Source organism: Schistocerca gregaria, chromosome 8, assembly GCF_023897955.1.
Source record: "Schistocerca gregaria isolate iqSchGreg1 chromosome 8, iqSchGreg1.2, whole genome shotgun sequence".
Taxonomy (NCBI): Eukaryota; Metazoa; Arthropoda; class Insecta; order Orthoptera; family Acrididae; genus Schistocerca; species Schistocerca gregaria.
In genome coordinates, this window is record NC_064927.1 from 78220928 (window position 1) to 78248796 (window position 27869).

At 44.0% G+C, this 27869-nt stretch overlaps 2 protein-coding genes across 2 annotated transcripts in view; both read left to right on the top strand.

Moving 5' to 3' along the window:
* Positions 1-9235, top strand: part of LOC126285029 (uncharacterized) — a 91431-nt gene extending 82196 nt beyond the window's left edge. The window contains exon 5 of the mRNA XM_049984354.1: positions 8701-9235. Coding sequence (XP_049840311.1) covers positions 8701-9235 — 535 coding nt within the window. The remainder of the gene's footprint in view (positions 1-8700) is intronic.
* LOC126284329 (ankyrin repeat domain-containing protein 6-like) overlaps positions 1-27869 on the top strand; it is a 147054-nt gene that overhangs the window by 14337 nt on the left and 104848 nt on the right. The window lies entirely within an intron of this gene.

Consider the following 27869-nt stretch of genomic DNA (forward strand, 5'->3'; position numbering starts at 1 on the left):
GATATTCACGGTACTCTCCCGAAATGGTCGTACAGGAAAAATCCCCACTTCATCATTACCTCGGAGGTGCTGTGTCCCATTGCTCGTTCGCCGACTATAACACCACGTTCAAACCCACTTAAATCATCCTGCCATTGTAGTAGCAGTAACCGATGTAACAACTGATGCAGACACTTATTGTCTTATGTAGGTGTTGCCGACCGCAGCGGCATAGTCCGTCTGTTTACATATCTCTGCATTCGAATACACATGCCTATACCACCTTCTTTGGCACTTCAGTGTATTACCACTTAAGCACTGCATCCTTATGTGCAGTGCTATGTTAAAACTGCACGTGTGCAAGAAGTTGCTCTGTAGGTTTTGGAATCAAGTGTCTCAGCACAAAGGGCCCACTAACTGTGTGCACAGCATAAGGGATTGTTGCTCACTACACAAAAATACGCTGCTCAGCGCACACTCAGAGACGTTAATGTGTGTAGGTTGCATCCAGCGAAGCTGAATGCTCGCTCCTCATTCTGCACACTGTACTGCTCGCTGTAAACATATGCCGGCCGGGGTGGCCGAGCGGTTCTAGGCGCTACAGTCTGGAGCCCCGCGACCGCTACGGTCGCAGGTTCGAATCCTGCCTCGGGCTTGGATCTGTGTGATGTCCTTAGGTTAGTTAGGTTTAAGTAGTTCTAAGTTCTACGGGACTAATGACCTCAGAAGTTAAGTCCCATAGTGCTCAGAGCCATTTGAACCATTTTTTGTAAACATATTCGAGCGATCTAGAATTTAAAGATATTTGGTATCTGTGACGTCCGTGAGGCACCTATAAAAGCAAACCACGTTGCATAAATAGAAGATGAAGATGTGGAGCACGTGTGTCGGTGATCAGCAGCACCAGGGAGACTTCAGTGTTGAGCAGTGTGGTTTAAGGAGGGCAGTAATGTGTTTACAATTTCCCATTTGTCATCTTCTAATGCTGTAAACATTCACTTGTCGAAACCTTGAGTAACTGATATTTTTAGATCCGTACTACAGCTTTGTGTGACGTATATCTCTCTCTCACGTTCTTGGTGCATGTATACAATTTCTCTTCAATGTGAGAAACAGATTTTGTTGAAGCTCATCAAGCAGTGCAAGGGCCGTTGGCAGTTATATATAATTTTTAAGTTATATATTAGGTTCCTAGAAGAACGGCAAGGTTCTCAGTCAGGACACATATCGAAGATATCCAGTGAACAATGTGACTGAAGCACATTTGCGCGAGGCTGTAGCTGCTTACCTCTCATACACCCAGCGACCATCTTACGAGCAGACAAACGAGTGTCACACGATGCTTGACCTTTGTTTCAGATTTCCTTCTCCTTTCTGTTGAACCATGCCCCAGAATATGGTCTGTGGTTCTGTACACTCTCTTCTATGACACACACAGACATGCACCTATTGGTCACAACGCAGTGCTAGACTCACCGAGCAGTAGAAGTCAAATTTCCGCCACAAGCCGTGCTTGAATTTTTTTGTGACGTAGCTATGCGACATCCAGTGTATGCTGCAGTGCTTCCTTTTCCTAGGGTGCAGCAAATAACCTTTTGCACCTCATCTGTTGCGGTTATTGGTGCCGTTTCTTTCCCTGAATTTCCTTTCTGCCCAGTTCAAAACGCGCTGTCCCTGCGTACTGTCTTCGGTCTGACACGCTGGTCCTTGACAAACTGGCAAGGTACGCTGCAAACAACATTTGATGATCGTTGTATAACATCAAATACATTTAATCGTTATTGCTGTTCAAATTTCCTTGTGATATTTTTTGTTCCGTAATTTTTATGAAACTTCCTTGCAGATTACAACTGTATGCCGGACCGAGACTCGAACTCAGGACCTTTGCCTTTCGCGGGTAAGTGCTCTACCAACTGAGCTACCCAAGCACGACTCACGCCCCGTCCTCACAGCTTCACTTCTGCGAGTACCTCGTATCCTACCATCAAAACATTACAGAAGCTGTCCTGCGAACCTTGCAGAACTAGCACTCCTGAAGAAAGGATATTGCGCAGGCATGGCTTAGCCACAGTCTGGGGGATGTTTCCAGAATGAGATTTTCACTCTGCAGCGGAATGTGCGCTGATATGAAACTTCCTGGCAGTTAAAACTGTGTGCCGGATCGAGACTCGAAGTCGGGACCTTTGCCTACAGACTGGAGACTGGCAGAAGTGAAGCTGTGAGGACGGGGCTCAGTCGTGCTTGGGTAGCTCAGTTGGTAGAGCACTCGCCCGCGTAAGGCAAAGGTCCCGAGTTCGAGTCTCGGTCCGGCACACAGTTTTAATCTGCCAGGAAGTTTCATATCAGCGCACACTCCACTGCAGAGTGAAAATCTCCCTCTCGTAATTTTTATGTCCAGCAGTCCAGTAGTGCCTTCAATTTGTGCTGCATTTCAAAAAACTAGTAGTTTGACGTATTACCAATGCTGTGGGAAATACAGGAGTCCCCGATTAGCGCACTTGTAAGCCATGTATCTTCCGGACCCACTACTGTCGAAGCAGCGTGTGTTCTACTATCCTTGAAGACAGTTCCACAGAGGGGCTCCCCCAGTGTGAATACGCTCGCAGTGTCGCTCCATCCTCTCCGGAGGACACGCCCACCCCGGCACCGCCTCCCAGGTGCGCAGCGACCCCGGCCGGATTGCTGTCGCAACTGCGCCGCCTGCCACCCCCCGACACTCTCCTCCACCCGATGGCGCTGTCGTCTCTACACATGCACTTACTCCACATTCACACCATCACTGGTTGGGGTGTTAACCAAGTGTTACAGCAAAAAAACTTGAATCTCCCTTTGTCACACATTTTGATACAGTAGTGGTTATAATTTTCAGCAATAGTTATTCCTCTCAAACTTTTTGATGTGCTGGACTTTGATGTTTGAGAAGACATGAATGACAGTGTTTCTGTACATCATTTTCCTGGTTCACAATCTGTATTATATTGTGCTTGGGACACTGAAAGGACTTCAGCCAGTTATTTGTAAAAGTGGCTAAAAAACAAAATTCTTTTCTAAAGACACTGAATGTTGTGTTGGATGCTATTTCTGCATTCATTGGTCGCTTTTTTAATCTTCCAAATTAGGAGTTAGTGGATACAGAAAGGGGTTCTGATGTACTGCAGCTGCACAAAACTTATATGTTATGCTAATCTGTAAATGCGAGTGAAACGCTTTGTATATATGTATGAAACCAGAGACCTAGAAACGACGGAGAGGCTCCGTCCGGCCGCAGCCCTCAGTGGTTCACAACCCCACAACACGCCATCCCACCGCCGCCCCACGCCGAACTCAGTGTTATTGTGCGGTTCCGTCACCAGTGGACCACCCGTGGGAACATCTCAGACCAGACGAGTGTAACCGCAAATGTTTGTGTGGTAAAATAATTATGGTGTACGTGGCGTACGTGGAAACAGTGTTTGTGCAGCAATTGCCGATACAGTGTAACTAAGATGGAACAAGGGGGCCGGCCTGCATTGGCCGAGGTGTATGGAAAACCGCCTTAAAAACTATCCACAGGCTGGCCGCCATACAGGATCTCGGCACTAATCTGCGGGACCGAGCGAGGTGGCGCAGTGGTTAGCGCACTGGACTCGCATTCGGGAGGACGATGGTGCAATCTCGCGTCCGGGCACCCTGATTTAGGTTTTCCGTGATTTCCCTACACCGCTCCAGGCAAATGCAGGAATGGTTCCCTTGAAAGGGCGCGGCCGACTTCCTTCCCTAAACCTATGAGACCGATGACCTCGCTGGCTGGTCCCTAAAAAACAAACCAAACTCACCCGCCGGGCAGATTCCGGCACACCTTCCCGCTCGAGAAGAAGCGCGTTGGACCGTGCGGCTAGCCATGCGGACGTGAAACTCTTTGTTTGTCCTCAAAAAGAAATGGTCAAGTAGTGGTAAGGAGGCATCGACACATTGTCTGATGAGAAACGTGAAGCACCTAGGAATGCAGCAGGAAAACAAATTAAATTTCTTTAGTTGAGAGTGTATGTGAACAGTAACAGCTCCGAGTTAAATTTACAAAGATATGTTAGTATAACAAACCATTGCACCCCTTCTGGCCTTCATGCATGCATTGACTCAGTTGGGTGTCATAAAACCCTGTATCCTCTCTTGATACAGGTTGGCCGCTGTTGTAACTGGTCCTTGATATCCCAGATATTAGCACTGCAACAGACTTGATGTCTGAGCTGGTCCAAGACGTGTTCTACTGTGAACATACATGGGGATTTTACTGGCCGCTGGAGTACCTCACTGTCACACAGACAGTTCATCAAGACACGTGCCACATATGAATAAACATTGTCTTGTTGGAAAATGACACCACAGTACCGTCGCTTGAGAGGGTACACATGAGGATGCAGGACCTAGCATGATGTACCACTGCGCCGTCGGAATTCTCTCAGTAACTACAAGCCGTGTCCCGAAGACATACCTGATGGCTTCCAACACAATGATGTAAGGCGTAACAATATTGTGCCCCTCAACCTCATTGGAATTCGCTTTCATGCTCGCTGGCAATGGTCATCTAGAGTAGTGCAGAAGAACGATTCGTCACTGAACACAATGGAACACCATTCACCGGCAGCCCATGCTTCCTGGTCATAGCATCTCTCCAAATACAGCCTTCTGAGTCGTGGTATTAATGACAGCTTATGCATGCCACCGTGATCCCAAAGTCTTGGTGTGCTAATCTCTTACCTAAGATGGGGGACGGTGCAGATTGTCTCAGGGCGTCCATTACTTTTTCTGTGATGCCAGGCTCAGATGTGAAGGGCGTCGAATGACGTGTTGACTGCTCTCATGTCCCTCTGCAGTCCAATATTGGGCCACTGTCATTCACGGACATGTGTTATCTCCGTATTTTCACAGTGATCACTAAACATCTAACACTGTTTCTGTCCACTATAGACAGTATCAGGTGTGTTAGCAACACTACACGCAAAGTTCACTAATGCACTGTGGTGACCATTGTACCAGTAACAGTACATACCCACCAATGATATGTAGGTGTGAGAAATTACGTCGACATCTGACCATTTCTTCTGAGTTTCCTTTGTCTGGAAGTGTACATCAATTTTGTATATTATTCTTTCAAAGACTTTTCCGACACTTCCTACGTAGTGACCATTAAAAATTTGTGGCAAGCTGGAACTCTAATGACGATTTCCTGCTTATCACAGCCAGTTGCGTAACCGTTAGACTACCTCACCATGCGTCCAGCCCTGGCTTCAACTTGCTTTGTCGCTGATATTTTCACCTTGCTTTTCCTAAATCTAGAATCAGAGTTTATCGCACATGTAGGAACAGGAACACCAGCGATATGGAGGCAGTCGAGGCCCATGCCTTGTCCTACCTCAAAGCATGTACCGTGTATGTACCGTGTATGAGAGCCTCTGTTGGCAGTGTCTGTTAGTAATCAGTGAAACCATCCGCCTCAGTGAAAGTTGGGGTCAGGTCTGCAGGCGTGTTCAGGGCGTCTAATGGTTGACGCATTTGTTAGCGACAAGCAGGAAATCCAGGCGAACTTGGTAAGGGCATGAAAGAGCGGAGACATTCGCAGGACTGTGCGCCTCCCATTTGTCAACAATGCCTGCGGCTGAAGGAGTCTGACATGTGCCGTGAGTACAGTTTTGCAGCCATCACTTATCAGTTTGCGTAAATCCATCCTAAAGTTCACTTTACTTTTCGTAAATCGATAACTGACGGAGGTGGACGCGAAAAGTTGGCTTAACGAAAAAATATCATTATCTGACAGTGAAATGGTATGTTCGCAACATGCTTTAATTGGCAATGAAATTTGTGTGAAAGACAATGGAGGTGGTACTTGATTAACACTCACACAAGTCTAGATCGAACAACAGTGAGAGTATTTAACTTGCCTTTCAACATTGATCATTGGAGAATATAACAAGCTGTTGCATGAAATGGGAGTCTCGTAACTATTCAAGGGGAAATATGGGACGGAACATGCACTTTAGTGTTGTCAATACGGTAACAAGTGTTTTAATGGAAAAGAATTTTGGGCTTTGATTACTTAGCGTGGTCAGCTGTGGACATCCACAAACTGTGCAGAGATTGTACATTCTGAAAACTTATGTAGCATATGCGGACGACAGAAGTGCACCTACGGTAATAGTGTAAGACAGAACATTTGTGCTGAGATTATAACAGACACGGAAACATAAGAGAAATTCGCAAAATTTTAGTCATTTGTCACAACAGGTCGTACGTGTTAAAGACCAACGAGAAGAAAGTAGCAGCGAACAGATTAAACAGTCAGATCTCCATGAGGATCAGCTTGTAAAAACACCAGAAGTCACTCAATATTAGATTATACAGCAAGACACATACCTAAAAATACTATCACTTTGAACAGTGGACGTGATATTTCAGATGTGTTACGATCCGTGGCTCTACCCTTCATTCAATCCCTGCGAAACCCTACATTTCAGCAATATAATGCACGACCGCATGTTGCGGGTCCTGTACGGGCCTTTCTGAATGCAGAAAATGTTAGACTGCTGCCCTGGCCAGCACATTCTCCAGATCTCTTACCAATTGGAAACGCCTGGTGGATGGTGACCGAGCAACTGGCTGGTCACAATGCGCCAGTCACTACTCTTGTTGAACTGTGGTGTCGGCCGGCCAGAGTGGCCGAGCGGTTCTAGGCGCTACAGTCTGGAACCCTGAGACCGCTACGGTCGCAGGTTCGAATCCTGTCTCGGGCATGGATGTGTTTAAGTAGTTCTAAGTTAAACAATGTGTAAATAGTGATCAGGATGAGACATTTTACTATGCAGAACGTAATATCATGGAAATTAGTTAATCTGCCATAAGAAATAGGATAGGAAACGTAGCAGTGATAAAACTGAGGATTAGGATGAGATTTATGGCTTCAGAACGCAATAAATGTACAGCACACATAACAAAAACATAAAAAGTGTAAAACTTGCATGAAGCAAGCGTAGGAGAACATCTGCAGAACAAAAAGGTAAGGAAGAAATCGGAGACAGAGTTAAAGAAATTAGAGTAATAAATAAAACGAATTAGGACTTACAACAAGATTTTTAAAAAAAGACGGGAAAAATTTGTTAGTAAAGGCAGTAATGAATTGAGGTTGACAAGCAGAATGTGCGTCGAGATAGAGTACATAGATTTTGTCATAATAAGAGACAAAAATCAAGACGTCGAGGGGGAAAGTGGAGACTTCCATTTCGAATGAGCAGTGGACAGTTATGAGGACGTATAAAAGATCTTATATAAAAGTGACAAGTCGTGGAAGACTATAAAACAACTACTTTAAATGTAAACTGTATATGGACGTCAGTTTAAATAAAAGCTCTGGAAGACTATACAGCCTAAACAGGGTAGCTTCATTAAAAAAATACGAAGCAACAAAAGAAACTAATCATTCTGTTATGAGTCAGAACACAATGTTGGCAATGTGACTCTACTGGTAGCTCTATTTAGATATGGAGTATACTGTAGTACATTCACAGGTTTAAAAGGTGGAAGATGCATTGTGGCATGGCTGCAAGATCTGTAATTAGTGAATACTTTTCCTCTCTCCTGAAGTGAAACTGGGGAATTTGGGGCCAATATCTTTAGAGAGTACGAAACTGATCGTGTATCTCAGCGTTTTCATTAGAGGGAGATTGTCATTGTGCGATGTGGAAAGAGATCCATAAGGGGTTTGACACTGTCATTACACTTACCCAAAGGTCAGAGGCAGTAGCGTTTTTATTTCATTCAGATTTGATTATATATATATATATATATATATATATATATATATATATATATATATATATATATATATATATATATAAGTATCATATTGTAAGTGGGTCCAGTGACAAGTGATAGATGACTAGATGACTTGCAATGTGACAACTATGACATGGGTTGCACTGTAAACCAACTATTCTGGGCAATGTGGATATGACTGCACAAGTTTGTCAATCACCAGTTACGGCTCTGTTACTTGGGTACGCATGTCTACCACGGCAGGGTCATATCACAATAGGTGTGTGAGGGGAGTGCGGATGGTGGGGGTTGGTTTCAGAGTGTAAGAGTGTATCTTTGAGTAGATGCATGTTTATCTGTGGCTCTGTGCTAATATTAAGGATGAGTCTTTGTGGATGAGTGGCAGGGAGAGTCGACACACTGTCATCCTTATATCTGAAATATTCCGCCAAACTGATTTTGTGGGAGGCAGTAGCATCCTGTGGTTGGTGAAGGCATGTCACAAAATGTATGAATAACCTGACTGATATTTATTTGGTACCCTGTGATGAGACTGTCTAGAGATGTGAATAGATTCGTGTGTTAGCTGTACTAACTGTATGTTTTAGTGGAGGTTGACTATTTGTTAACGATACGCGTGCCATTCTAAGGTCGAAGATACCAGTGTGGAATGAATTACGATGAAATTTCACAAGTGAGTTAGGTATGAGACGGAATGCAGAAATCTTTAAGGGAAAGTGGATGAAGAGTTTAATGGACGGGTACTGCTATACATAAGTGAGATATCTAGATTTGTAATCTGCGATGTCTGGATTTGTAATTTGACACACGACAGATGAGTATTCATAAGTGCTTACAGTTTCGCTTTTATAATAGGTTTCTTCGTTTGGCATGTGTGTTTATAGTAGAGCGTAAGGATGTCTACGTCTTGTGCAGGAGCATTTCTGAGCAGGAAAGAGGTAGAAGGTTGATCCAGGCAGCTAAGCTGGGGATGGAGGAGGAACTGCAGGTGCTGCTGGCGGCAGGAGCGAACGTGAGGGTGAGGGACGAAAACTGGAGCGGATGGACCGCCCCGCACTGGGCAGCACCGTGGGGGCACGTGGGGGGTAGTGAGGCGTCTCGTGCAGGGCGGGGCCGAGCTCGACGCCAGGGACCACTGCCAGAGCACGCCTATGCACTTGGCTGCGTTCTCTCGCCACGCCACCGTCGTGAAGATGCTGGCGGCGTCCTCTGCGGATCCCGATGCCAGGAACCACTGGGGAGCGACGCCCCTGCCCTGTGCGGCTTACTGCGGCTACGCAGATGTCGCAGCTGCTCTGCTGGAAGTCGGCGCCAGCCTGGAGGCGAGAGAGAACATGGGCAGGACGGCCCTGGACCTCGTAAGGCTGAACAAACACGAGCACCTCGAGAAGATGCTATCTTGAAGCTCCTTCACTCGTCTGAGGATGACCTTTCCTTATTTTCAAAATAAAGAATTAAAAAAACACATCCTGTCATCATTCAATTGTACACATCCTTAACTAGTATATGTAACTACACCAGTACACACCACTACAATAGTGATAACATAAGATATCACAAAACTAGTGTAAGTAATCTTTCTTTTGAGGTAGCAGTCTGCATTATACACTACTGGCCATTAAAATTGCTAAACCATGAAGATGACGTGTTACAGACGCGAAATTTAACCGACAGGAAGAAGATGCTGGGATATGCAAATGATTAGGTTTTCAGAGCGTTCACACGAGGTTGGCGCCGGTGGCGACTCCTAAAAAGTGCTGACGTGAGGAACGTTTCCAACCCATTCCTCATACACAAACAGCAGTTGCCTGGGGTTACCTGGTGAAACGTTGTTGTGATGCCTGCTGTAAGGAGGAGAAATGTGTACCATCAAGTTTCCGACTTTGATAAAGGTCACATTATAGCCTACTGCGATTCCGGTTTATCGTATCGCGACCTTGCTGCTCGCGTTGGTCGAGATCCAATGACTGTTAGCAGAATATGGAATCTGTGGGTTCAGGAGGGTAATCGGAACGCTGTGCTGCATCCCAACGGCCTCGTATCACTAGCAGTAGAAATGACAGGCATCTTATCCGCATGACTGTAACGGATCGTGCAACCACGTCTCGATCCCTGAGTCAACAGATGGGGTCGTTTGCAAGACAACAACCAACTGCACGAACATTTCGAGGACGTTTGCAGCAGCATGGACTATCAACTCGGAAACCATGGCTGCAGAAAATCCAAGAGGAGAAGGATGTAATGTGTAAAGGATGCCTTCGTAACCCATAGTATTTCACTTTTACCATATTTGTATCGATATCAAATGAAGCTGGAACTCCGAAACCAATTCTTGTTTGCTTATTGTTCATCCCATTTTCAGCTTTCAGTTCGTATGCACAATATTTTCATTGTTGACGTTTGTAAAAAAAACTTACCTACGTATTCTTTGTTAGCCCATAAACGTGTGCAATGCGGAAGAAGCAGTGTTTGCTGTCGCATCTTGTGCATGCCAACAAAGTGAACGATTATTGAAGTGTCAAAGAAACAGAACTGCATAGAGGTACACCTCCATTGGAATGAAATTATTGTTTTATCGGATTGTCAGTGCACTAGTGTCACTGTGGTTTCCATATTTTCTCACTTTGAAATCTTACCTACGATGCGTCATTCAGTATGTGACTAACAAAACCAATTTACGGGGTAAAGCAAACGATAAAACTATTTAAACTTCTTCCAGCATTGGGGGATGCTATAAATGCAATTAAGGGAATGGTTTTAGATACTTAAAACCTGCAAAATGGATATTTTGCTTTGATAAGTATTATTCAGATAGTGAAGGGAGACGAAAATTTAATAGTAATGGGTGACTGGAATTCGAGTGTAGGAAAAGGGAGAGAAGGAAACATAGTAGGTGAATATGGATTGGGGCTAAGAAATGAAAGAGGAAGCCGCCTAGTAGAATTTTGTACAGAGCACAACTTAGTCATAGGTAACACTTGGTTTAAGAATCATGAAAGAAGGTTGTATACGTGGAAGAACCCTGGAGATACTAAAAGGTATCAGATAGATTATATAATGGTAAGACAGAGATTTAGAAACCAGGTTTTAAATTGTAAGACATTTCCAGGGGCAGATGTGGACTCTGACCACAATCTATTGGTTATGACCTGTAGATTAAAACTGAAGAAACTGCAAAAATGTGGGAAATTAAGGAGATGGGACCTGGATAAACTGAAAGAACCAGAGGTTGTACAGAGTTTCAGGGAGAGCATAAGGGAACAATTGACAGGAATAGGGGAAAGAAATACAGTAGAAGAAGAATGGGTAGCTCTGAGGGATGAAGTAGTGAAGGCAGCAGAGGATAAAGTAGGTAAAAAGACGAGGGCTAGTAGAAATCCTTGGGTAACAGAAGAAATATTGAATTTAATTGATGAAAGGAGAAAATATAAAGATGCTGTAAATGAAGCAGGCAAAAAGGAATACAAACGTCTCAAAAATGAGATCGACAGGAAGTGCAAAATGGCTAAACAGGGATTGCTAGAGGATAAATGTAAGGATGTAGAGACTTATCTCACTAGGGGTAAGATAGATACTGCCTACAGGAAAATTAAAGAGACCTTTGGAGAGAAGAGAACCACGTGTATGAATATCAAGAGCTCAGATGGCAATCCAGTTCTAAGCAAAGAAGGGAAGGCAGAAAGGTGGAAGGAGTATATAGAAGGTTTATACAAGGGTGATGTACTTGAGGACAATATTATGGAAATGGAAGAGGATGTAGATGAAGACGAAATGGGTGATACGATATTGCGTGAAGAGTTTGACAGAGCACTGAAAGACCTGAGTCGGAAGAAGGCCCCCGGAGTAGACAACATTCCATTAGAACTACTGACGGCCTTGGGAGAGCCAGTCATGACAAAACTCTACCAGCTGGTGAGCAAGATGTATGAGACAGGCCAAATACCCTCAGACTTCAAGAAGAATATAATAATTCCAATCCCAAAGAAAGCTGGTGCTGACAGATGTGAAAATTACCGAACTATCAGTTTAATAAGTCACAGCTGCAAAATACTAACGCGAATTCTTTACAGACGAATGGAAAAACTGATAGATGCGGACCTCGGGGAGGATCAGTTTGGATTCCGTCGAAATGTTGGAACACGTGAGGCAATACTGACCTTACGACTTATCTTAGAAGAAAGATTAAGAAAAGGCAAACCTACGTTTCTAGCATTTGTAGACTTAGAGAAAGCTTTTGACAATGTTGACTGGAATACTCTTTTTCAAATTCTAAAGGTGGCAGGGGTGAAATACAGGGAGCGAAAGGCTATTTATAATTTGTACAGAAACCAGATGGCAGTAATAAGAGTCGAGGGGCATGAAAGGGAAGCAGTGGTTGGGAAAGGAGTGAGACAGGGTTGTAGCCTCTCCCCGATGTTATTCAATCTGTATATTGAGCAAGCAGTAAAGGAAACAAAAGAAAAATTTGGAGTAGGTATTAAAATTCATGGAGACGAAGTAAAAACTTTGAGGTTCGCCGATGACATTGTAATTCTGTCACAGACGGCAAAGGACTTGGAAGAGCAGTTGAACGGAATGGACAGTGTCTTGAAAGGAGGATATAAGATGAACATCAACAAAAGCAAAACGAGGATAATGGAATGTAGTCCAATTAAATCGGGTGATGCTGAGGGAATTAGATTGGGAAATGAGACACTTAAAGTAGTAAAGGAGTTTTGCTATTTAGGAAGTAAAATAACTGATGATGGTCGAAGTAGAGAGGATATAAATTGTAGACTGGCAATGGCAAGGAAAGCGTTTCTGAAGAAGAGAAGTTTGTTAACATCGAATATAGATTTATGTATCAGGAAGTCGTTTCTGAAAGTATTTGTTTGGAGTGTAGCCATGTATGGAAGTGAAACATGGACGATAACTAGTTTGGACAAAAAGAGAATAGAAGCTTTCGAAATGTGGTGCTACAGAAGAATACTGAAGATAAGGTGGATAGATCACGTAACTAATGAGGAGGTATTGAATAGGATTGGGGAGAAGAGAAGTTTGTGGCACAACTTGACTAGAAGAAGGGATCGGTTGGTAGGACATGTTTTGAGGCATCAAGGGATCACAAATTTAGCATTGGAGGGCAGTGTGGAGGGTAAAAATCGTAGAGGGAGACCGAGAGATGAGTACACTAAGCAGATTCAGAAGGATGTAGGTTGCAGTAGGTACTGGGAGATGAAGAAGCTTGCACAGGATAGAGTAGCATGGAGAGCTGCATCAAACCAGTCTCAGGACTGAAGAACACAACAACAACAACAAGTATGTAAGAATTTTTTTTTTTTTTAGTAATGACAGCCAAACATGTCTTCAGCCAAAGCCTTCTTCAAAAAGGAAACAAAGTACAAATACACATTCACGCAACCACGTGAGCGCTGTCTCCAGCTTTTCTAGCCAGAATCTTTTTTTCAAGGGGACGACAATGAATAATTATTGGCAGGAGGAAATTAGGAGATGGGATGTTGCCCAGCAATCAGAGCGGTTACGTAGCCGTGTGTTGTGTGGGGACGAGACCGCTCATACAGCGTGGCTCGGACGTTGGAGCATTTGTGACTTAGAAGGCAATGGAGAATACAAGAAAGAAGAGAGAGAACGGACACTGAGCAAAGTAAGGTAAATCTAAAGCCAAATGACAGAAATAAAACTATCACAATAAATGTAAAGAGTGCAACATATAATCAAAAGGAAATATTGCTTGAACGGCTCCACTTACGAACGACATGTGATTACTTTAAACTTTATATGGGTCTAGTTTAGCAGGGGATACAACCCGTCGGCTTTGACCAATGACGTCAGAATTGGGCAGAGAGCACGTATTACAAAGATGAAAGAGCTGAGAAGAATGTTCAGAAACAAAGGAATGGAAGAGAGAATAACTGTACTTCACATATATAAGGGCGAGTAGTACTTTCACATTAACTATATCGCGTTTTTGTATCTTAGTATTTCACCGCAAAATACAATGGAAATAAATGAGTAAAATATATTAGTAGCAAAGAATACACCACGTTACACGTATGTCAGTTGTATGTCAGTTGTATCTTGAAACTCTTTCGAACTGTATTGTTTAAGTGCTGTACGGGATACAAGTTCAGCGTACGTCGATTTCTTTGTTTCAACTAGCATCGCTGTCCTGTTGTGCACTTCAACTATGTATGCCCTGCTTCACTAAACCGTAAATGAAACACCGGATACAAATGAAAAGCTCATTCGAAGCGTGTTGCTTAAGTACAGTACGGAATAAGAGTTTATCGTTAGTAGATTTCGTCGTTTTCACTAGCATTACTGTCCTGTTCTTCACTTGAACGATGTATCGTCCGCTAAATGGAACACGAGATGCAAATTGTAGATGTTTTGTTTATTTCGTGTCCGCTGTTACTAACAGACTTTTCTTACGTACATATCGGTACTACTGATGACAGGAGGACCTACGTATGTAATATATGTATACCAGACTTCCGCTGACCTCTATATATGTACACTTGGAAACGAAAAGGTGGAAATAGACGTACGTTACATTTGCAACGTGTACCTCAATTGAACTACACGGAGACAAGAAGACGACACATATACAAATTGTATCCCGTACTTCACAGTGGGTTAGTTTTCTTGTTGCCTTGGACGCTAATAGTATCCCATTCGTTACTTGAGCTACAGAGCTGTACGCAACATTTGTATCTTGCTCGCCAATTGATATACACTCCTGGAAATTTAAATAAGAACACCGTGAATTCATCGTCCCAGGAAGGGGAAACTTTATTGACACATTCCTGGGGTCAGATACATCACATGATCACACTGACAGAACCACAGGCACATAGACACAGGCAACAGAGCATGCACAATGTCGGCACTAGTACAGTGTATATCCACCTTTCGCAGCAATGCAGGCTGCTATTCTCCCATGGAGACGATCGTAGAGATGCTGGATGTAGTCCTGTGGAACGGCTTGACATGCCATTTCCACCTGGCGCCTCAGTTGGACCAGCGTTCGTACTGGACGTGCAGACCGCGTGAGACGACGCTTCATCCAGTCCCAAACATACTCAATGGGGGACAGATCCGGAGATCTTGCTGGCCAGGGTAGTTGACTTACACCTTCTAGAGCACGTTGAGTGGCACGGGATACATGCGGACGTGCATTGTCCTGTTTGAACAGCAAGTTCCCTTGCCGGTCTAGGAATGGTAGAACGATGGGTTCGATGACGGTTTGGATGTACCGTGCACTATTCAGTGTCCCCTCGACGATCACCAGAGGTGTACGGCCAGTGTAGGAGATCGCTCCCCACACCATGATGCCGGGTGTTGGCCCTGTGTGCCTCGGTCGTATGCAGTCCTGATTGTGGCGCTCACCTGCACGGCGCCAAACACGCATACGACCATCATTGGCACCAAGGCAGAAGCGACTCTCATCGCTGAAGACGACACGTCTCCATTCGTCCCTCCAATCACGCCTGTCGCGACACCACTGGAGGCGGGCTGCACGATGTTGGGGCGTGAGCGGAAGACGGCCTAACGGTGTGCGGGACCGTAGCCCAGCTTCATGGAGACGGTTGCGAATGGTCCTCGCCGATACCCCAGGAGCAACAGTGTCCCTAATTTGCTGGGAAGTGGCGGTGCGGTCCCCTACGGCACTGCGTAGGATCCTACGGTCTTGGCGTGCATCCGTGCGTCGCTGCAGTCCGGTCCCAGGTCGACGGGCACGTGCACCTTCCGCCGACCACTGGCGACAACATCGATGTACTGTGGAGACCTCACGCCCCACGTGTTGAGCAATTCGGCGGTACGTCCACCCGGCCTCCCGCATGCCCACTATACGCCCTCGCTTAAAGTCCGTCAACTGCACATACGGTTCACGTCCACGCTGTCGTGGCATGCTACCAGTGTTAAAGACCGATGGAGCTCCGTATGCGACGGCAAACTGGCTGACACTGACGGCGGCGGTGCACAAATGCTGCGCAGCTAGCGCCATTCGACGGCCAACACCGCGGTTCCTGGTGTGTCCGCTGTGCCGTGCGTGTGATCATTGCTTGTACAGCCCTCTCGCAGTGTCCGGAGCAAGTATGGTGGGTCTGACACACCGGTGTCAATGTGTTCTTTTTTCCATTTCCAGGAGTGTATATAGTGTCAGTGTAAAGGAGAAGTGAAGGACGGGATACAAATTTTAGTTGTGTCATCAGTGTAAAAGTGAAGTGAAGTACGGGATCAAATTTTAGTTGTGTCAGGGTTTCACCTGTTATATAGCAAGTACACATTCGAAAATGTCGTAGTGATATTACTGCTGGGAAACGAAAGAAGGTTGACAGCTGAGAAATTTTTATTATGTACTTCACAATACGAAAATACACATATTGGTGGAATAAAACAGTGAAATATCAAAATAGTGAAATACCGTGAAAGGAGCAAATGGAAAAGTGAACATACCACACGGAAATATGAAGGAATAACCGAAGCTCGCCTAGACAGACAGTAAAGAAAATTACATACCCACAAACAGACAAATCCATTCCTATAAACGAAGATAAGACACTAAAAATTGTTCTACAATAACAAACTAATACTGCAAATTAGCTCAATATCATTACGAATAATTATTTTAATGTACAATGACAGCGCTTATCCGGAACACAGAACTGTTTTATTATCTATGCCTCGAAGTGAAGACATTACTACCCATGACTAATGTATGACGTCATTGGTCAAAGCCGACGGGTTGTATCCCCTGCTTCACTAGACCACTTTATATTACGATCGGATCGATTAGTATACCCGTAAACAAAGAAAGCTGTCATTTTTGATGAAACAATCAAAGCACCCAATATAGTCGAAACTGGGGTCAACTGAAGAATGGGGCACAACCCGTTGGCTTTGACCAATGACGTCATTGGTTACTCTCAGATATTAATGTCTTTATTTTCGAGCTATAGATAATAACTCGGTTATCTTATGTGGCGAGGCGTCTTCATTATAAATTGAAATAAATGAATGTGTTTTTAAAAGACAGGGCTAGACATTGTGTACGTTTTTTGTCTCTTCTATTAATTTAAATAATTTGTTCGTTCCAATTCATTCGGTACCTATTTCCATGCATAATGAGTTAGAGATATTTTGGAAGAACTGGTTTTCATTCTGGACAATTTTTAATTTTTGTTTATAGGTATGGATTTCTCTGTTCCTATGAATATGGAAGATTTGAAGAAGGATTCGTCAACTGCAGTACGGAATAAAAATTCGACAGTTGTAGCTTTTTCTCGCATTCGCTAGCGTTAGTATTACTACAATATTTTTCAGTTGATCGAAGGCGAAAAGACCGACGTACGAAAAATTAGTAGCCTGTACTTCAGTTGACCTATGTAGGCCAGTAAACTACGAAGGTAGTATCCTGTTCTTCAGTTGACCTCTTAGGTAAACCTAAGTACGAGTTGCAAATCTTATGTATGTCGCAGCTTTTCGCTTGCGCTAGTGCCAGTATCTTATTCTTCAGCTGACCTATATAGTTAAGGCTCACCGACCACTTGACCATCTTCTTCTTCTGTGCGGATGCACAAACAGTGCCCGAACTCTTACGGGAATCGGCAAAAAGCCGCTTGTAATAATAGGCGGGGGCACTACGAATCACTACGAATGTAGTGCGGTACAATACGTTGAGAATGTGGGTTTCGCAGGAGGCGTGCCAGACATAAATCCCTGCAGTCGCACTATCCTCTGTATCCTCGGTGGCTCAGATGGATAGAGCGTCTGCCACGTAAGCAGGACATCCCAGGTTCGCGTCTGCCACGTAAGCAGGACATCTCAAGTTCGAGTCCCGATCTCGGAACTCACTCTCATCTGCCCCCGTTGACGTATGTCAACGTCTGTAAGCAGCTAAAGGCTTTCATTCCATTGTAACTACATAGTTTAATTGAAGTACAGGATACAAATTCCACGTATGTCGAGTTTTTCACCTTCGCTAACACTAGTATCTCTTCTTCATTTGATCAACATAGATCAACTCAGGTACGGGATACAAATGTTACTGTTGCAGGTTTTTTCGTCATCGCTAGTACTAATACGACAATTTTCAATCGACTCTATTAGTATCAAAGACAAAAAGTTGTATCCCATACATCAGTTGGCCTATATAGGTCAACTGAAGTATTGGATACAAATTTTATGTACGTCGCTTTTATCCGCTTTCGTGTAGCTCAACTAAGGTACATGATGCCAATGTTGCGTACGTCGATTTTTTCACCTTCGCTAGCGTAATGTCCTATTCTACAGTTGACCTATACGTCTACAGGTCAGAAGAAGTATGAGTACTAGTATCAAGTGAAGAATAGGATGCCAGCAGTTGCGGAGGTGAAAGAAGCAAGACTTGCAAAATTTGTGTACCGTAATTCAGTTGACTTACGTAGGTCAACCGAAGGGTAGGATACTAGTGCTAGCAAAGGTGAAAAATTTGACATACATTAAATTTGTATCCCATACTGCAATTTAAGCTAAACAGATCAACTGAAGTTCGGGATCAACTCATACATGTCAACTGAGGTATTCCATGCTAACGTTACTTCTGTCCCATTTTTTTCTTTTTTGTGCTAGTATCCCAGTCGAGCTATGTAGGTCAACTGAAGAACAAGACACTACCACTCAAAGAAGCGATATACTTAACATTATGTTGGAAACATGAATGTACGTGAACCATCTGTTTTCTCAACATTCGTCTTTACTGTTAAATCTGTGTAATGCATCACCTCTTGTAACTTATGACGTCATTGTTGAAAGCCGATGGGTGGTATCCCATTCTTCAGTACACCACGAAACTAGGCACTGGTACGTCATAGTGTCGTCACGGAGAAGTTCACTGTGGCGAGCCTGGAGATATGACTGTGATGAACCTAATATTTTGGGCTCCTTAAGATGGCGGACGTCAGCATCAAGTTCGCAACGTAATGACAACTACATTCTTTTTTATCTCCATGACAGCAACCACGCTACAGCAGTATCACTGCATAACTTGAAAACCAATGTATTCATTCGTTTTAAAATTCTCACAGTCTCAGAAAGAAGTAAATTACCTTTCCACAAGAATTAATCACCTTTCCCTTTCAAGAAAATCCTGGAGATAATTTCTCTCCTTTTTAACTTAGGAAATATGAAATAATTTCTCTCTTTGTAAATTAACAAATCTGAAATAATAATACTGTTTCTTTGGGTATCAATATGTTTGCATTTTATAACGTTGCAGATTTTTTTTAACCTTTGACTTTCTTTGCCTCTTTACTTTTCGACATTTGCCAATTGTTCAATTGGTATAAAACTGAACTTTAATTTTAAAATATCTTTGAATATTAAGTATGGAGCACGTAACACTTGTTTCACTATTTTCATTTTTAAAATAGAAATTGTTCTGTCTTTATTGGCTGTTTTCTTTCATTTACAGATACAAGTCAGCTTCGATTTTACGAGCGCTGGCCAATCAAGCAAACCCTATAATCAGAAAATTAAAAAAGAAAAAGAAACAAAAGCCCTGGGTGTCACTTGGACTTTAAAATAGACACGAAATTAATCCTGCTTCAGGGTCTTACTTTCCGGGAACCCGATACTAATGAAATTATTTGAAACACAGCACTCGCACCATAGGAGAGACAATTAGCGTGCTCTCAGTAATAATGGTTCTTGGTTTGTCGTTTAGGATTTTATAGGAAAAGCTACTAAAGTCGACACCGTGCGCGCAGATCTCCTACTTGGTTCTCACTGTATCACATACAACCGTAGGATGACCGTTCCCATAATTACAAAGACAACACAATGCACGTATCTGTACAGATATTTCCCAACATTAACTAAAATACATCGTCGCTCACGCTGAAGTTGCAAAAGAAGCCCCCCTAACAGAATGTCGCAAATTGACTATTTCCTAAGTGCTTGCTTTCACCTTAAATTCTACTAATATAAAAACGCAGATGCACTATTTCCTTAGTGCGTGCCTTCTCCACTTCCAAATTCAGGCAAAGGCTTGATGTGATAACGTTATTTATCTGCTTTAACAAAATCAAAAGTCTCCAATCCAGCCAAGATACGGATCGCGTACAAATGAGTGGCTTTCAAGCTACACTTCGTTCAGTACTGTTTTGGCATAAAATCACCAACCACAAGAAAACAATCCTAAACTGTAATATACCATAGCCACTACCGCTAGCACACACAAAATTTTAAGTTCCCTTCACTCGACACTTATCATCCCACAAAGTGAAATGAAAATTATCACTGATTGGTGCAAAGATTACTCAAACAAGCAGATAACAATCCCACGGAATTCTCTGAAACGACTGTAGTGTCTGACTCAAACATTCCCGAGTCTAACCCCAATTCGGACCGATCTAACTTAGTCCGGCTACCAACCATCAACGAGTAACTGAATTTCTCCGTGAACAAAACAAGAACCATTTACGATGAACAAACATAGCACGCTAACTCTCGCTTTTCGTTTGAGACTGTCGTTGGAGTCTTGCGGTGGGCAGCTGCGCCGTAGATGTTATCTTTGCTGCAAACTGCAGCTGTACAGTCGTGCATGCGTCTAACTCTCTGACTTTGACCGGATTCTACTACTAACGCGACAATCTGTACAAAATTTTACAAAAATACAAATAAGAACACTTTCCAAACAAGTAACTAAACACTCGATTCTTTTCACAACAGCGAATTTTGATGAAACGGTTCGGCGACACCTACTAGTAATGCTGATTTAACGTAACACAAATTTTGGAGCATTACGACCACCAATAAATTCCAGAACTCTGCCTGATGTCTCAGATTCCAGATTCTCATGGCATACAAAATGTTCGCACAACTTATAGGACTGCAGTTGGGTGACATCTTAGACAACTCTTCTACTCGGCCGACTATTCTTCGGCGTCTCGTCTCTGTCCGTCACCGTGGACTACGTTTAGTGTATGGAGCTTTTTACACCAGCCCTGTGGAAAGCCTTTATGCTGAGACTGCTGAACATCCGCTGTCCAATCGGCGAGCTGTCCTTCTGAGTCGTTATGCTAGCCATCTGTCTTCCATGCGTGCTAATCCGGCCCATAACTTTTTTCCAATCCTCCTTGGATTTAGGTTATGCAGGCGGCCCTTCCTCCCTACTACCACCAGGAAACCGCTTCCGTCAACTGCTACATTCTCTTTCCTTCCACCTTCCTCAGACTTTCTTGACAACTTGGGGTACAGCACCGCCTTGGCTCCGGCCCCGGATCTGCCTGCTCCGTAACCTTTGTCAGTTTCCCATGGATGGTACCCCTTCTCTTGTTTATCGTCCGGCATTTGCTGCTCTATGCGCACAAATGAAGGATGCCACATATATTTATACTGATGGCTCAAAAATATCGTTTGGAGTTGGGAGTGCCTATATTGCTGGCGACACTCCAAAACGATTTCGGCTTCCCGACCAGTGTTCGGTTTTTACTGCGGAGCTTTACGCTGTTCTCCAGGCTGTCCGGATGCGGATGCAGTATGTTATGTGCTCAGATTCGCTCAGCTCTCTCCTCAGTCTCCAAGCTCTGTACCCTGTCCACCCTCTGGTCCACCGGATTCAGGAGTGCCTCCACTTGCTCCACTTGGGGGAGGGGGGGGGGGCTCTGTGGCGTTCCTCTGGATCCCAGGACATGTTGGTATCTGTGGAAATGAGGCACCCGATATAGCGGCCAAGGGTGCAGTCTCTCTTCTAGGTTCAAATGCCTCTGAGCACTATGCAACTTATTTTCTGAGGTCATTAGTCGCCTAGAACTTCTATGGCACGCACATTGGTCGACACTTCCCAATAATAAATTGCGGGACGTGAAAGCTCTTCCCTGTGCTTGGACCTCTTCCTGCCGTACTCGTCGTCGGGAGGAGGCAATATTAACTAGACTCCGGATAGGGTACTGTTTTTTTAGCCATCGACATCTTTTAAGCGGCGATCCACCCCCACTCCGCCCCCACTGCTCTCAACTGTGTACGGTGAGACACCTTTTACTCGAGTGCCCCTATTTTACTCCGTTACGCGCCTGTCTACAGCTGTCGCCTAATATATCTTCCATTTTAGCAGATGACACGCCCTCAGCCGATCGCGTTTTCGAGTTTATTAGTGCCAGTGAGATGACGTCAGTCATTTGAAGCTCTCTTTGGGGACAAACAACCCCCCTTCCATAGTGGTTTTTTAAGCTTTCCGCCTGTTTTTAGTTTCCCCACTTTTTTGAGTTTCGCTCCCATTGCTGCTGGTTTCCAGTTTCGTTTTTTACCTTTTCTTAGTCATAGACCGGGCGCTAATGACCGTAGCAGTTTTGCGCCCTAAAACCAAAACAAAACCTCAGTTGGATTATCAAAAAATGTTCAGATGTGTGTGAAATCTTATGGGACTTAACTGCTAAGGTCATCAGTTCCTCAGCTTACACACTACTTAACCTAAATTAACCAAAGGACAAACACACACATCCATACCCGAGGGAGGACTCGAACCTCTGCCGGAAGGTTGGATATGGGGTTGAATGTGGTACGTGGTACTTACTGGAATTAAGGAAAACATGGAAGGGAGGTTCCAACAATATAACTTTCTTTTCACACAACCTGTTTATTTAACAATATATAAACTGTGTTTTACAGGTAAGCGAAGCATTTAACCATAAAATTTTCTTTAACTAAACGAACAAATTTGCAAAATTCTTTTGACGTTAAGCCTTGAGGTGAATAAGCTTTTAATCTTTGCAAAAGAAATCTGAAGCGCTGTATTGCAAAACAACAAACAATATGACATTACAAGACAGCCGGACCTGCAGCCCGCCCGGTACCGGTGAAACAGCGGCGTTTACTATCGCACTGGACACAGTCTCCCTTATTAAATGCCCTTCTGCAACAAATGAAAACTATGTAAGCACCAATAATGACAAGAGTGATTCAATTACTCAAAGCCGCGCGAGATTAGCCTAGCGGTCTATGGCGCTGCAGTCCTGGACTGTGCGGCTGGTCCCGGCGGAGGTTCGATTCCTCCCTCGGGCACGGGTGTGTGTGTTTGTCCGTAGGATAATTTAGGTTAAGTTGTGTGTAAGTTTAGGGACTGATGACCTTAGCAGTTGAGTCCCTTAGGATTTCACACACACACACACACACACACACACACACACACACACAGAATTATTAAAAATAGATAACTTTTAATTTGAAATCTCTATGGCGAAAGGTTCGGGGTTAAGAAGCGCATCTGTGCTTAAACGTTAAACAAATTAGCAAACAACATGACAATGACGCTGCTTACGTCTAAGCAACCAACCTCTTAATTTCAATCGGCAACCAAGGTGCGACTGGACCCCAACCCGTCTCTTCTGACAATTTTATTTTGACTAAAGCCCTGAAGACAGTTGGCTGTTAATATTTTCAAAGTTAAACTGATTGTCAGTTATAAAGAGCGCTCTGAAGGAACATTACTTGTGAACACTTATTATAAGAGAACTCACTCGGCGGTTCCACAAGGTACACCAATAATGACCAGGTCTTTGAAACACAGAAACGCACAGCTTAGTGCAACAGGTTGTTCAGATTATAACTATCGACTGAGAAATTCGATTACAATCAAAGAATTGTGTCGATTAACAGCTAAATCTAACCACAAGGTCCCTCTTTTGTTTAGCGGCAACCTGTACCTTAGAACAATTTTCGCCGCTGTATTTATGACGAAGAGCTGATTAACAAGAACATTAATGATCTGCTACAAACCAGAAAGGAAAGGCAATGTCATACCGGGAAAAATTGTAAAACAACTAGTTGCATGGGGGCTTAATTAAATATAATGCAAATATTTTTTGTTTTAGTAGCTGTATGTCCGGCTACGAAGTCTCATAACCGGTTGGCCCTGAATAATATTAGTACGCAATCTGACTGCATAGAATAACAACAAAGAATGAAAGGAAACTTCCGTTAACACAATTAATTAATTAAGTCCCCAGCAACTATAAAAGATACGAAACAAGAAAGCACAAGTGTAACTGTTCTGTGTGTGGAAGTGTGATTCAACGTACACATCTGGCACGGTTCTTCCTCAATACGACAAGATGCTTTAAACGCCATTTACAATGAAGTAATAAAAAAGAACCCAGAAATACTATGATTGCGCATAGAAACCAGAATTACACTCTAATACAGGGTGTTTCAAAAATGACCGGTATATTTGAAACGGCAATACAAACTAAACGAGCAGCGATAGAAATACACCGTTTGTTGCAATATGCTTGGGACAACAGTTCATTTTCAGGCAGACAAACTTTCGAAATTAAAGTAGTTACAATTGTCAACAACAGATGGCGCTGCGGTCTGGGAAACTCTATAGTACGATATTTTCCACATATCTACCATACGTAGCAATAATGTGGAATAGTCTCTGAATGAAATTACGCGAAACCTTTGACAACGTGTCTGGCTTCACACGCAGATGAGATGTACTGCTTCAGCTGTTCAATTGTTTCTGGATTCTGGCGGTACACCTGGTCTTTCAAGTGTCCCCACAGAAAGAAGTCACAGGGGTTCATGTCTGGCGAATAGGGAGGCCAATCCACGCCGCCTCCTGTATGTTTCGGATACCCCAAAGCAATCACACGATCATCGAAATATTCATTCAGGAAATTAAAGACGTCGGCCGTGCGATGTGGCCGGGCACCATCTTGCATAAACCACGAGATGTTATCAGTGTCGTCTAAGGCAGTTTGTACCGCCACAAATTCACGAAGAATGTCCAGATAGCGTGATGCAGTAATCGTTTCGGATCTGAAAAATGGGCCAATGATTCCTTTGGAAGAAATAGCGGCCCAGACCAGTACTTTTTGAGGATGCAGGGACGATGGGACTTCAACATGGGGCTTTTCAGTTCCCCATATGCGCCAGTTCTGTTTATTGACGAAGCCGTCCAGGTAAAAATAAGCTTCGTCAGTAAACCAAATGCGGCCCACATGCATATCGCCGTCATCAGTCCTGTGCACCATATCGTTAGCGAATGTCTCTCGTGCAGCAATGGTAGCGGCGCTGAGGGGTTGCCGCGTTTGAATTTTGTATGGATAGAGGTGTAAACTCTGGCGCATGAGACGATACGTGGACGTTGGCGTCTTTTGGACCGCAGCTGCAACACGGCGAACGGAAACCCGAGGCCGCTGTTGGATCACCTGCTGCACTAGCTGCGCGTTGCTCTCTGTGGTTGCCGTACGCGGTCGCCCTACCTTTCCAGCACGTTCATCGGTCACATTCCCAGTCCGCTGAAATTTTTCAAACAGATCCTTTATTGTATCGCTTTTCGGTCCTTTTGTTACAGTAAACCTCCGTTGAAAACTTATGTTGCAACAACACTGTGTTCTAGGCAGTGGAATTTTAACATCAGAAAAATCCTCTGTTCTAAGGAATAAACCATGTTGTCCACAGCACACTTGCACGTTGTGAACAGCACACGCTTACAGCAGAAAGACGACGTACAGAATGGCGCACCCACAGACTGCGTTGTCTTCTATATCTTTCACATCACTTGCAGCGCCATCTGTTGTTGAAAATTGTAACTACTGTAATTTCGAAAGTTTGTCCGCCTGAAAATGTACTGTTGTCCCAAGCATATTGCAACAAACGGTGTATTTCTATCGCTGCTCGTTTAGTTTTTATTGCCGTTTCAAATATACCGGTCATTTTTGAAACACCCTGTACATGAACACAAGCCAGATGCTTTGTTGACTGAATCTGTGAGCAAGAGGCATTGAAATTTAAAATACAAAAATGCTTTAATTACCTCATATATATTGACGAAAAATACAGTGATCATTACAACCAATCGAACAGCATCGGCTGTCTAGCCCATCAGAACAACTGCACACGACATGCTCACAACTAGTACTCTAACTACGGCTACCTCAGAACTACAACTGCCCTCAGCAACTTCTCAACAAGCACTGCCAGTGGAGGCGGCTGACACTCTTTGGCGCAATCTTTGGCGCTGTGAATCAGTGCAGCCACCTTTCATAGTGTCTACAATCCAGTTGCTTACAGTTGTGACCCAAGTGCCGACCGAGTAAAACTTTGAGGGTCGGGTACAAACCAGAAAATAATAAGCAGGGTAGGTAGACAATAAAAGAAATCACCACGACGATTACAGAATGTTACTCCCCTTTGTCAGCAAGCAGTTCCATGGGTCCACGGTGCGTGACAGCAGTTACTGAGTGGTGCCAATGAAAGCGAGGCAGAAGAGGAAACCCAGGCCAGGAGCGGCCGTCCGACACGAGTGTTGCCAACCAGCCAACGGGTTGTCTGCGTGCTGCTTGCAGTCGGCGCTGAGCCGGTGAAGTCTCCGGCATCTTCGCTCAGCTCAGTCCTTCCTTGCGCAGCTCGTGGCTGCCGCCGCTAGGACGTCGTGAGCACCCCTTGTCGCGACGCTACCGCCAATCACCAAACTTCGTCTTCTCGCTCGGGCCAGCGCACCCCGTATATACCGGGTGATCAAAAAGTCAGTATAAATTTGAAAACTGAATAAATCACGGAATAATGTAGATAGAGAGGTGGGAGTTGTGGCGTACTCCTGTAATCCAAGCTACTGGGAGGCCGTTGTGCGGGAGAAAACTGTGAAAACACCCACAGTTTCGGTCATCTTGTGAGCTCCAAGGCGTCCGCGGTGCCTTCCTGTGCATCGGGCGGGCGACACAGCCTGCCCTGGAGGGATGTATGGGATTCTTCGCGTCTCTGGAAGTGGCCTCGTGTTCAACCGACAACGTGATGAAACGTGTGCAACGGCGCACGAAGCTGTTGATGTATTACGTTAATATGATGCTATATATGATGTATACTGAAGATAATTAATGAATAATACTGTGAAGATAATGATTCTTGAAGAATTCATGTAGATGTAGAAATTGACACACATACTTGGAATGGCATAGGGTTTTATTAGAACCAAAAAAATACAAAATTTCAAAAAATGTTTGACAGATGGCGCTGCATCTGATCAGAATAGCAATAATTAACATAACAAAGTAAGACAAAGCAAAGGTGCTGTCCCTTACAGGAAATGCTCAATATGTCCACCATCATTCCTCAAAATAGCTGCACTCGAGGAATAATGTTGTGAACAGCACTGTAAAGCATGTCCGGAGTTATGGTGAGGCATTGGCGTCGGATGTTGTCTTTCAGCATCCCTAGAGATGTCGGTCGATCACGATACACTTGCGACTGCAGGTAACCCCAAAGCCAACAATCGCACGGACTGGGGTCTGGGGACCTGGGAGGACAAGCATGACGAAAGTGGCGGCTGAGCACACGATCATCACCAAACGACGCGCGCAGGAGATCTTTGTTCAAATGTTCAAATGTGTGTGAAATCTTATGGGACTTAACTGCCAAGGTCATCAGTGCCTAAGCTTACACACTACTTAACCTAAATGATCCAAACGACAAACACACACACCCATGCCCGAGGGAGGACTCGAACCTCCGCCGGGACCAGCAGGAAATCTTTCACGCGTCTAGCAGTATGGGGTGGTTCTAATAAAACCCCATGTCATTCCAAGCATGTGTGTCAATTTTTACCTCTCTGTCTACATTATTCCGTGGTTTATTATATTTTCAAATTTATATTGACTTTTTGATCACCCGGTATATCGGCTAGGAAAGACCTAAGGACACAACCCCCAGATCTTTCCTCATATTCCGTGGTTTATTATATTTTCAAATTTATATTGACTTTTTGATCACCCGGTATATCGGCTAGGAAAGACCTAAGTACACAACCCCCAGATCTTTCCTCATAGATACTACACCTGAGCCAGTGACGCCAGAAAGGTCTACTAACTCAATGGCGCCACGGCTCAGAATGCATCATCAGTATGGATCTCAGATTAAGTTGACTTCCGTGTCTTCAGTACAACTAGTGCAATAGTTTAAGCGTGGAATTGCAGAGTCACATCTGTCCACACCACAGCATGGGCCTGCCATCTGCAATCCTGTTCTCAGTTTACATTTAACTGTAGCCAATGGAAAACAAGCTCACATAATTTCTTTCCGACACGCCTGCAATACTGCTG